Raw genomic sequence first — 12,428 nt, forward strand, 5'->3', positions numbered from 1 at the left:
ATATTGCACCTTTCTTGGTGGAAATCTTGTGATGTGGAGGAGTAAGAAACAAAATGTGGTGGCTCGGTCTAGTGCAGAGGCAGAATTCCGAGCAATGGCTCTGGGTGTATGTGAACTACTTTGGTTGAAGATTATCTTGGAAGACATGAAGATTAAGTGGGATGGTCCGATGAGACTCTATTGTGATAATAACTCCGTAATCAGCATAGCTCATAATCCAGTACAGCATGATCAAACAAAGCACATTGAAATTGATAGACACTTCATCAAAGAAAAGTTGGAGAGTGGATTGATCTGTACATACACATGACCAACTTGCTGATGTTCTTACCAAGGGGTTAAGTAGTTCAGTGTTCCAGAGTATTGTATTGAAGCTGGGAATGGAAAATACCTATTCACCAGCTTGAGGGGGAGTGTGGGAAAACATGTTTTTTATTTTATGATGTAAATATCTTAGTTTAGTTTATATTTATAATGTATAAAGCAGCTGCAAATCAGGCAGCATCCTGGCACATGTTGGCAGCATTTTCCAGAAATTCTGGCTGCAAGTGCCTGAATTTCTGGCAGCATTTAGGTGCTGAAAAACAGCCTGAAAATATGGCAATAACTATGTAAAGTTCTCCTATATAATGAAAGCAACCATATGGAAGGGATATTCAGACCAAAAAAACTGACAGGATCCTTTGCCTATTGATAGGTTAGCCTGGTTAGAGAGACCTTTTAAGGAAGGGAAAGTTAGGGCTACAGTTTTTGGGATGGAGGGGGTAAAGCTTCTGGGCTGAATGGTTTTAATTTAGCTTTTTGTCAATATTGTTGGACGGTGGTGAAGAATGACTAAATGAAGGTTTTTAAAGAATTCTATTGGAATGGGGTTTTAAGTAAGAGTATTAATTCTAATTTTATCACTCTGGTGCCAATAAAAAGTAGGTCTATCAAGATTTCTGATTATAGATTAATTAGCTTAGTTTCTAGTGTTTATAAAATAATCACTAAAGTGCTAGCTAATAGGTTAAGAGTAGTGCTTGATAAGCCCAAAGTGCATTTGTGAGGGGGAAGATAGATTGTCGATGCAATCCTGATTAGGAATGTAGATTGTGGATGCAATCCTAATTGGGAATGAAACTGTTGAGGATATAAGGAGGAAGAAGGGGCTTGTTTTTAACTTGGATTATGAAAAATCTTACAATAGAGTGAGCGGGAACTTTTTTGATAAGATTTTAGTGAGAAAGGGGTTCGGAGAAAGATGGCGTAGATGGATGAAAGGTTGTATGTGTAGTGTGAATTTTGCTGTGATAGTGAATGGTGTGCCTAAATCTTGGTTTAGGGTCATGATGGGGATTAGACAAGGGTGTGTGTGTTTGTGTGTGTTAAGTGGATGATATTCTGAGTAGGTTGGTTGATAGGGCGATGGATATAGGTTTAGTGAAAGGTCATAAAGTGGGCAAGGAGGAGATCATGGTGTCACACCTTCAGTTTGCGGATGATACTATCTTTTTCTTAGAGGATCATAAGCCTTCTTTACTAAATATGTTGGGGCTTCTTCAAATGTTTGAAAGGGTCTTAGGGCTTAAGATTGGTATGGGAAAGAGTGGCATCACGATTATTAACGTGCTCGCAGAGAGTGTTAGGGAATTAGCCTTGGAAGTTGGGTGTGCTGAGTTGGGGTGGTTGTCCTATCTAGGGGTTCCTTTGGGGGGCAATCCTAAAGTAGCTAGTTTTTGGGATTTGGTGGTGGAGAGAGCGTCCAAGTGTTTAGATGGGTGAAGGGATCCCTTTTTCTTTTGGGATGGAGGATTACTCTAATTTAGGCTTGTCTTTCTAATATTTTGTTGTATTTTATTTCTGTTTTTAAAATTCTAACGAGAGTCACTAGTAAGATTGAGAGAATTATAGTAGATTTTCTTTGGTTAGGGGTAGGGGGTTTAGGGATCATTTGGTGAGTTGGGAGGTGGTTTGTAGGACTAAGAGGGAGGATGATTTGGGTCTTGGGAATTTGGTGTCTAAGATCACAGATCTTTTCGCTAAATGGATTTGGAGGTTCACGTTAGAGGTTTCTTCCTTGTGGTATAAGATTGTCAAAAGTAAATTTAGACTTGATGGGAATGGGTGGGATACTAATTTGGGTTCTAGATGTTTTATGAGAAGTCCATGGTAAGCTATTTCCTAGATTTACCCTCCCTTTATTCCCCTTACCAAATTTGTTTTGGATAAGGATTATAATATTCGTTTTTAGAAAGACCTTTGGTTGGGGAATGTTGTTTTGTCCACCTCTTTTCCTTGCCTATTCGTTTGAGCTTAGGGCAAAATGATCCCATTTCTTCTTTTAGTGTGGACTTGGGCGATCCTCTACCTTCTTGGGAGTCTTGAATGATGGGGAAACTATTGAATTATCTTTCTTTTTTGGATATGTTGAACAATTGTAGGGTATCTTTTGAGGATGATATTCAATCTTGGTTGTTGGATTTCTCAGGTGTTTTTTCTTGTATATCTTTTTGTTTGCAATTTCTTGGTTGGTACCAATTTCTCCTTTCCACTTGACAAAGTAATCTGGAAGGTCAAAATCCCCCCTAAAATCAAAGCATTCTTTCAGTTGGTTGTGCTTAAATTGGATAAATACTAATGACTTGCTACATGCATATGTTTTTATTGTTCATAATTTGTTTCTCATCTTTTTGTGCATTGCGATTTTGTATGGAAGGTTTGGAACAAACGATTCAATTATTTTCGAGAAAGATGGGTTTGTCCTAGAATAGTGGAGGAGTTCTTGGTAATAATTTTTGTGAGGTTTGGGAGGAAGAAGGAAGGAATTGCTTTATGGAATTGTGCTTTATTTGTAGTGTTTTGGCCTTCTGAGGCTTGTGGAAGGAACATGACTTGCATATTTTTTTAGGGAAGAAAATTCCATATTGGTTGGTGTGGGAAAAGGTTTTTTTTATGGCTTCTTTGCAATGTGGGCAATGGAAATTTCAAGGGGATGCGTATTTTAGATGTTTAGTGTGGTTGGAAGTCCCTTCTAAGGGCGCGCTAATTTCTTCTTAACTAGGAACAAGGATCGTCTATCTCGTAAGGATTGTAAAGTTATCCTAGATGAAAGTTTGGCTACACAACATAGAATCCTAATATTAGATATACATATTAAAAAATGGAAGAGAAAGAGTAACATAAATCAATAGAGAGGACTAGATGGTGGAGTTTAAAGGGAGATAATATAGTAAAATCCAAAGATAAATTGATCAAAGAGTGTGATTGGACAGTAGGGGGTGAGGTGATGCAAATACTATTTGAAATAAAATGGCTAGTTCTATCGTAAGAATAGAAAAAAGAAATTTTAGGTGAGTCCAAAGGAAGATACTTTGGTAGTAAAGAAAGTAGGTGGTGGGATCAAAAAGTCCAAAAAGCCGTTAAGGCAAAAGGAAATTGGTATAAAATATGAAAAAATTGAAATATAGAAAATCTTTAAAAATATAAAAAGGCGACGAAAAATGTAAAAAAAAGACTATTAGGGAAGCTTAGAGCTTATGATACTTTAGGTAGTAGACTAGACAAAAGGAGAAAAAAGACTTTATAAACTTGCTAGAGTTAAAGAAAGAAAATGCAAAGATTTAGGTGGCGTATAAAGGATGTTCATGATAATGTTTTAATTAGAGAAAATATATAAAAGAGAGGTGGCGTAGATACTTTGATAATTTGTTTAATGAAAACAAAAATAAAAGATTGAACTTGGAAGTGACAAATGAGTAGAAGACTAAAAATAGGAGATTTATTTGCAAAATTAAAGTACTTGAAATTGAGATGACATTAAAAGAGATGAAAAGTGGGAAATCTATAGGACCAGATAAAATACCAATTGAAGTTTGAAAATGTTTTTATTGAAAAAGACCAAAGTCGCGGTATTTATTTCACTCAAGATTGGGTCTCATTGCCAGATGTTTTGCCCGTAGCTTCGGGGGGTATTCACATTTGGCATATGCTTGCTTTGACTGAGATCTTTGGAAATGATTCCGTACTATAAGGGATAAAGGAAATATTTGGTTAACTAATCTATTCAACACTATTATGAAAACCAAGAAAATGCTAGATGAATGGAGGAAAAGTACATTAGTACTTTTATACAAAAACAAAGCGATATTCAAAACTATAATTACTATCGTGGAATTAAGATTATTGAGTCATACAATGAAATTATGGAAAATGGTAATTGAACATGGAATAAGATTAGAAACGATGATTTAAAAAAAAACAATTTTGGTTTTATGCCTAGGAGATCAATAACAGAAGCTATTTATCTTTTAAGAAGTTTAATGAAAAAGTTCAAGGAAAAGAAGAGAGACTTTCATATAGTTTTTATTGACCTAGAGAAAGCATATGATAGAGTACTTAGGGAAGTTCTTTGTATTTTACCTTTTTTTTTTTGGTTTTTCTGGGATTCCTTGATTTCATTAAGGAGATGTCTTCTCTCCTGATTGTACATTCTTTATATTTCAAATGAATTCCTTTTTCTATCTAAAAAAAAAAATTATTAGTAGTCTTTATTACTACTCTACCAGTAGTAGTAATAGTAGTAGTCTGGGTCCCATGCTTGTCCGCAGGTTCAAGATGGGAACAACCCCACTTTTGTGAAATGTTTTATCTTCACCCCATTTCTGTATTTTTTTTTTTTTCGCATATCCCCCATTTGATAAAAAACTTGTTGTCTCTCACCCTTTGGTATTCTCTACCTACCCACAAATGTTGGTTTTGATACAGGTACCCTTTTGTTGATGGTTGCTTGATCTTTCCCTAGGTCTATCACATGGGTTACTTTAGCACCGCAACACTTGGTACTTGAACATTGGCTTTAGGCATTTTCCAAGATCAACTGCAGAAGCTATATATCCGTTAAGAAAGATCCATAAAAGGTTTAGGAAAAAGAGGAGGGATTTGCATTAAGAAGATTTAGGGATATGAAAATATTTGCACTAAGAGCCCACCATAGAACTTCCCCATTTATCCATTAAGAGGCTCTGTATTTATTAAGAAAGATTAATGAAAAGACTTGGGGAAAGGAAGGGGGATCTGCACATGGTTTTTGTTGACCTAGAGAGAGCATGTGATACAAAACTAGGGAAGTTCTATGGTGGCCTCTAGAGAGAATGTAATAGGTACATGGATTTCTTGAAGGATATGTACAATTGAGTGATGACTAATGTTATGGGTTACGTGTAGAGAGTATAGGTAATGAGGAATTTTCATTTGAGCGTGAGGTTGGAGTAATTTTATGTTTATACTAGAGATGGATAGACTTAATAGCATATGTTATTTGCAGATGATGTTGTCTTGGATGATGAAATATTAGTTGAATATAAGTTAGAATTACGGAGAAAAGCTTTATAATCTAGAGGTTTCAAGATAAGTAGGGAAGACAAAATACATTAAATGTGCTTTTAGTATTTTTAGGAGGAATATTGAAGAAAAGATAAAATTTTTTGGGAAGAAATTATTAGCACTAGTAGATTTTAATACCTTGTATCTATTATGCAGTCTTAGGAGAAATTGATGAAGATATAGTAGGTTGGGTAAAATGATATATTGGACATGTTGTATGATCGTAGAATACCCTTAAAATTAAAAGGAATGTTCTATAAGACGGCCAAAATATTATCCATATGAATCAAATTGTTAGGTTGGGAAACTAAGAAACGTCATATCCAAAAAGTGAAAGTTTTTCGAAATGAGAATGTTAAGGTGGATGCATGATATAACTCTAAAAGATAAGTCAAGGAATGAATGCATTTGTGGTAAGTGAGGTGCGGCTTTGTAGAAGATAATGTTTATTGTTAATAAGTGAATTTCTTTTGCTTTAAAACAAATATGACCTTTCTTGTTTAGAAACTGTTTTTAGATTTATGACTTTATGTTTTTCTAAATTTGTGTGCTAGGGGGCTGTTGTGACCTAAACCCAGCTCTCACAAGAACCTTCCTCCCAGCCTCCAGTTGCTGGACATGTCAGGCTTCGAACATCCCTTGCAGCCTCCAGTAAGACTCTGCCGAATGGTTGAACACTTGAACTCAAACCATCTTTTCTCTCACTTGCAATAGAAAGGAAATTTGAGAACTCTGGTCTTGTGCGAATGGGTTTCTTTGTCTTTCACGAAATGACTTTCTCATCCTCCCTCGAAATCAAACATGGCTGCATGAACAGCAGATGTTAAGGTGTTCGGTGCAGGTCAAAGGTAAATCCTTCAATCTGAATCTGGAGGAGAGGGTGACCCCTTATTTGTGTGTGTTCGAGAACAATTTCCCTTGAAATTAGTTGGTTAAACTCTCAAAGGAGGCAGCTGTTTGGGTTTTCGATGGCTTTTCTACCTTCATTAGCTTGGTAGGGGATCCAGAAATGCTCGTAAGGGAAGTCATCTATTTTGATTCGCGATTAGGTGGATGAGGGTTGGGAAGTTTTTGGAGCCAGGGCTGAGGGAGAAAGGGAAGAACTGTCTGGTTCTTACCTAGAGGTGAAAAAGGTAATGGATGGCAAATATTTGCAGATGAGTTCTGTGAATCCGTGAAGGGGTTTCGTCTAATTCTTGAAGAAGCTGGTGCAGCAAGCTCTTCACATTCCAGGTTGTTGAGTAAGGTGGTACTGGAAGGTAAATCAGGTGAAGGCGAAGTAATTTGTTTGAAATCAGATCATTTATGTTTTTTGTGTGGGAGAGATTTGCAATTGAAGGATTCTGGAGAGATGGATCCAGATAATTTCACATCATGCCAGAGGAGAACATCCAAAAGGTTAAAATTCATACGGCTCTTGTGGTCGCTGCGAGTGTTGCAGAGGTGGCTAGGGTTGCTGTTGGGGGAGACAAGGGCACGAAGGCTGGGCTCGGTCGGCTGGTTCTCATCCTGGGCTTGGGCCAGGTATGTGAGAAAGGAAGTTCTTTCATATTAAAACTGGGCCATTTAATAGAACAGGCCCATATTATAAATAATAATTATTTGGGCATTTCTATGGGTCCCAAAGAGGGTTCTTCTCATCAGGGTTTTTCTCAGGTGTTTCTTGCTTCTAGAAAGGCCCATTGTGAGGGTATTGGTGACCAGGTTCATCGCAGGTCTGTTCTCATTAGTGATCAGCTCCATTCCCCTGGCCAAAATTCAAAGAAGTCAGAAAAGGGAATCGATACCAGCCAGATAATTTTTAACGAAGTCAAAGGCCCCTCTCCAAATATGCAAGAAAATTTTAGAGCAAATAAACATTCAGGGTGTTATTGGGAAGGCTTTAGTTTGGTTTCAAAATCCATTCAGGAAGAAAATGATGATATTTATATAAGTGTCAGATCGGTTGTTGATTTTGGTTTTGCAGAAGCGTTAGAGACTGTTATATCTAGAAGTAATGGAAAAAGAGAAGCTGGTTTGGATACAAAATCTGATACTTCAGGTTTTAAGTATGAAGAGTCTCAGGGTCCAAAGGTGTATGCACATCAGAAGGCTGCTTTTATGGGTGCATAAATGAGGAAAGTATATGATGGAAGAGAGTCTTCCCGTGAAATAAGGTCAAAGATTTTAAGAAGAGATTCTGCTGGCAATTTGAGTATCCTGGAAGATGCACTTGCTAAGATGAAGGATATAGGAAATAATGGAATTAGCAAAGAAAATGAGGTAAAGAAATGGAAAGATTTTTCAAATAATGACAGTGATGACATAAGTCAGTTTGAGTGTGATGGGGGTTCGCTGTTGGATGAGATTTGGGAACAATATGGTTATGTTTCTGAATCCTGTGACAATCTTGGGAACCTTTCATATGTTCATCCAGTGATGTAGCAAGGATTAGAGGGAGTCTCTATTTTCAATAATAAGGGATTGGTGAACACAATGCAGTGCAATGATGGTATTTTACCTACACCAGAGGCGCTGATTTCTAGGAAGGATTTAGATTCCCAAGAGATATTGGATAAATTGGACTTAAAAATGAGTGATGCTGGAGGAACGAAAGTGCATTTTATTGGGAGTAAATTCAAAGCAAAGAAGGGTCAAAGGGAGCTTGCAAAGCTGAAGTGCTCAGTTAATTACAATGGAAAGGGTTTGAAAAGGGGTTTCCTTGGTTAATTGTTCTTTCTGATTATAGTTTTTTTTTTTTGGTTTGCTTTATTTTATTTTATTTTTGTTTTTGTTTTTGTGTTTTTTTTTTCAGGTGGACTTCTTGTTCCCTCAGTTTGTAACTTCTCTCTCTCTCTCTCGATCTAATGTGCCTTCTTTTATTATTTTAAAAAATATTTATGATTTTATTCTTGATAATTTAATTTTTATAAGTTGAGTCTATTATTTAGTCTCTCTTAAGAGTTTTAGAAGACGCAAAAGACTCTGTATGTGTGTTTCAAGAGAAGAGATTCACAAAGTTTTGAAATTCAAATATCAATCTATTGAAAATAAATATTCTAAATGTAATTTTATTTAATTTTAGTTAAACTTAATTAATTTAATGAATGTTTTGTATTATTTTGAATTGGTTTGGATATTTTTGTTTGCAAAATGCTTTATACTATTTGTAGACACTTGGTAAGAGGTTTAGGAGATGTAAAAGTAGTTTATATTCTAATTTTTAAAAGATAAATCATGTACAATTTATTTTTTAAAAAATTCAAATCCTAATCCACTTTATGTAAATAAGATGTAGTTCTACCCAATTCTAATTGAATTTCATTCATTTCAGGATGTTTTATCTTACTTTAAAAGATAGACATTTTTTTTAACAAAATGATTAACCCATTCTTGTTTTATATTCTATATAGATACATTTTTTAAGATAAAACATGCACAAAGTTGTTTAAATTCAAGTCTCAATCTATTTAAAATAAAATATTCTTAATGTAATTTTGCCCAAGTCTAATTGAATTTAATTAATTTTGGGATGTTTTGGCTCAGTTTTAAAAGACGGAGTCATTTTTAAACCACTAAATGACTTGTGTTATTTGTGCTTATATGTGTTTATGTGTGTGTATTTATATATAAATAAATGAATAAATGACCTCATTGGAGAATTTCACTAAGCTCATCAATTTTCATAATTTATTTTGACTTGTACAAAACATTTGAGGTTCTATTGGGTTCCTGTGTAGGCATCCATTCTCATAATGTATGTTCAAGTTTTCTTCCATTTCTATTGAAGTTTTCACTTTTCAGGCATGTTACAGAAAGAATAAAAAATACTCCTAGTGTTACTGACTCTTGACCCTAGTCTTGATCATTTATTTAGTAGTTATCTGGAGATTGTGGCATTCAAATTTGAAAACGATTCATATAACATTTGTTTAATTTCTATTTGGGCAAGGTGTCTTAGTCAAAAATCAATGTTAGCTTGTGATAGGAAAAAATTTAGCTTTAAACTTAAGAATTTATCTGAAAAATAACAATTTGGAAACACACACACACACACACACTTCCAATTCATCTTTTAAAGTCTGGATACTGCTAATTAAAATGCTAGGCAGCAGAATTGAGCACTGAATCATAATTTAGTATTTTTGAGGAACTGTCTTAGCTTGTTGCTTCATATTTTTTGACAGGGAACATCTTCGATCTTGAGATTTTTCCAAAGTTCTAGTACTTCTTGCTCATCACGGGATGAAGGTCATGCTGAAGCACCATCATTCTCAGGTGATTATTAAATCTCATTTCTATGTACGAGTATTTCTCATTTTCAGCCCCCTGTGGTCCCAATGTTGTAAAGGCAAAGGAAAAACTCAAAGCATTTAACCCTAATAAAATATATGCATAAATTACATATATATTGAAATAATGCATGCATAAATTACATATATATATATATATATATAAATATATATTATTTATTTTTTAGTTTAAAAATATATGCATAAATTACATATACATTGAAAAAATGAGGGAAGAAAATAAAATTTTCAAATAAGTTTTCTTTAAAAGAATTCAAAACTATTGATAATCCAGTTGGCAATTCCAAGCATAGAAACTTAAATTCATTCATATAGATTATGCCAAGAGATCATCATAATATTTTAGATTTCAAATTGTGTCCATGGTATAAAGATGCAGCTCAGGTTTTCCACTCATATTAGTGCATTCCTTAATCCCTGTCATAGCACTTCTGATTAAAATTTTGCCAGCCCTAGTATGTTTCCAAATTCACGGACCCAAATACAGAAGGCTCAATCGTACAGAAAGTGCAGATTTTGCTCAAAATGTATGAAAATTACTGAACAGTGGATTTTCCCTTTAAGCTATTTTAGACGATGTTTCAGGCATTTCAAGGACGCACTGTCTTGCCACAAGCCTCAATTGTGCTTTTTAAAACATTGAGGGGGTTCTCTTCCCCATCTCCTAAGCATTGGATTTGTGCAGGCAATCAGCTTATGAGTGGTAGTGGTTCAGAAGTGAATCAAGCTGACCTGCCGAAGGAGAGTCTACTTGCTGAGTCTGGGAATAGCACTAGCAGGCATGGTCTGGGCCAAGATGAATGCAGAAGGGAAACATGGAATTACAATGTTGATGAGATTGACCTCTCCGTAATTGATGAATTACCTCCGGAAATACAGCAAGAACTTCGGGCCTGGCTCCGGCCTAAAAAACGGGCAAAAATATCCAAACAACAATCTAGTATTGCCCATTACTTCTTACCCCCCAAAAATGTATAGATAGACCCAAATGATCTTGTCATGTGTTATAGTTATGTTTGTGCAGCTTGACTAGTTTGCTAATTACTTGAAAGAACTTAATGTGTGAGCAAAGTAGAATGCTCATCTAGCCTTTCACATTCTCCATGTCAATCTTTCAAATTCTTTTTATTTGTGCACATCTGTGTCATTCAGCATTCTTCTCGGCCATTTGTGTTAATAGAATCCATAGAACCTAAGTTCGTCATTGATCTTTGCATGCTTTATGGGATTGGTTGAATCCCAGATAAGAGGTACTTTTATGATCATAAAACGTATGTAAATATGCATATATAAAATTATGAACTTGTATTGGTTCTTTGAATTTTATTTTTTAATATAATAAAAAATAATATCTGTGATGTCAACTCATGTATTGAGGCAACAACATGAGACAGACATGCCCTCATCAGTTATCTTGTGGAATTCAGTGAATAATAGTTTATATTGCAGAGGGAGCATATAGGTGCTGAGTTGCTTACTTGACATGATCATAGATGGGCATGCTTGAGGCTATGGCTTTTGGCAAAATTGCGCCAGTGATTGGTTTTAATTGGCATGGTTGGATGGTTAACTCAGGTAGCTAAGTGCTTCAATGACATGTAACGTCATCTTATAGGTGGGGATTAAAATGAAATCATGCACGACACATAATGTTCACCTGTAGATTGTATAGTGTCAATGACAAAGGTTGCAATGTTGACATGATGACCAAGTAGGTTGGTTACTTCAGTCTTTCTTGAAGAGGCTGATGTGTACGTTTGAAATGGTATTTCATTGGTTGACATATAATAATATTTCTATCCACATAAGTATAGACATAATCGGTTAGGCCTTGTTGCCAAATATTGGATGTGTCCAACACAAGTTAGGCAGTTGAGATTATCAACTGGTTAGGGATGTCAACGGTATAAATATGACATGCGGTGGCTTGAGACATCAAAGGAAATTCGTGTATGGTATTCATGCACATGTTATTAGTGTGTAATCCTTGTCTTTGAATAAAAATAAAGTTGATGAGTGTTTCTCATGTAATATTGTTATCTTGTGCATGTGTGTCATTCTCTTTTTACACACCTGCAAGACTTAATCAATGTAGTGGGTTGTTTGTGTTATTGGCTTAACCAAGTGAGACTTGCCATGATAGTGCCAAGAAGAGACGTGAGAACTTTGACCTTGTGACATTATCCTTTATGGTAAGTGTTAGTGTATTTTAATATTATTTTTATATTGTTTGTGTATTATAATAATATTATTATTTTATCTTGGAAAAGAAGATGTACCTTGGATTGGGTTATGGTCATTCATTCATGTATCTCATAAATGCATAAGATTAATTATATGAATGTACCTTAAATCTAGGGTTGTATCTACTTAGTATATACATATCTTATTTATTAAATACATAGAGAATAAAGGGTCATTTTGTGCCTATAAATAGACCCTTGAAGCATTAACACAAAATACCAATCTCTTCTCATCATTCTCATCATATTATCATTCTTTTGAGTCTAGAGAGTTTGATAAGAAAAGAAAAGTGTTTTTTGTGAAGCTTTGGACTCCTCCACTTGTGTAGAATTGGAGAGAGTCATACCATTCAAATTGGGCTATTGTATCCTGGGGGAGACAAGTCTTGAGGAGCTCGGTTGCATCGGTTTGTGGGCTAAGCAAATAAACCGCAGAGAGCTTGAATCTCCTTAAAGAGAGCGAGATATCTGTGCCTCAACCTATTTGTAAATCATAATTTTATTTTTATTTTATTTGTATCTAAGTTTT

General features: G+C 35.1%; 1 protein-coding gene across 6 annotated transcripts in view; it reads left to right on the forward strand.

Moving 5' to 3' along the window:
* LOC131160163 (DNA polymerase eta) overlaps positions 1-10,860 on the forward strand; it is a 43,959-nt gene extending 33,099 nt beyond the window's left edge. For 3 of the 6 annotated variants that reach the window (XM_058115542.1, XM_058115544.1, XM_058115543.1), the window contains 2 exons: positions 9,531-9,621; positions 10,342-10,860. In XM_058115542.1, the coding sequence (XP_057971525.1) occupies positions 9,531-9,621; positions 10,342-10,634 (384 nt within the window). In that variant the 3' untranslated portion in view covers positions 10,635-10,860. Of the gene's footprint in view, positions 1-5,918; positions 6,016-9,530; positions 9,623-10,341 lie in introns of those variants that run through there. The other 3 variants (XR_009137949.1, XR_009137951.1, XR_009137950.1) reach the window with 3 other exon arrangements.
* Positions 10,861-12,428: the final 1,568 nt, after the last annotated feature.

The sequence above is a fragment of the Malania oleifera genome, chromosome 7 (assembly GCF_029873635.1).
Source record: "Malania oleifera isolate guangnan ecotype guangnan chromosome 7, ASM2987363v1, whole genome shotgun sequence".
NCBI lineage: Eukaryota > Viridiplantae > Streptophyta > Magnoliopsida > Santalales > Ximeniaceae > Malania > Malania oleifera.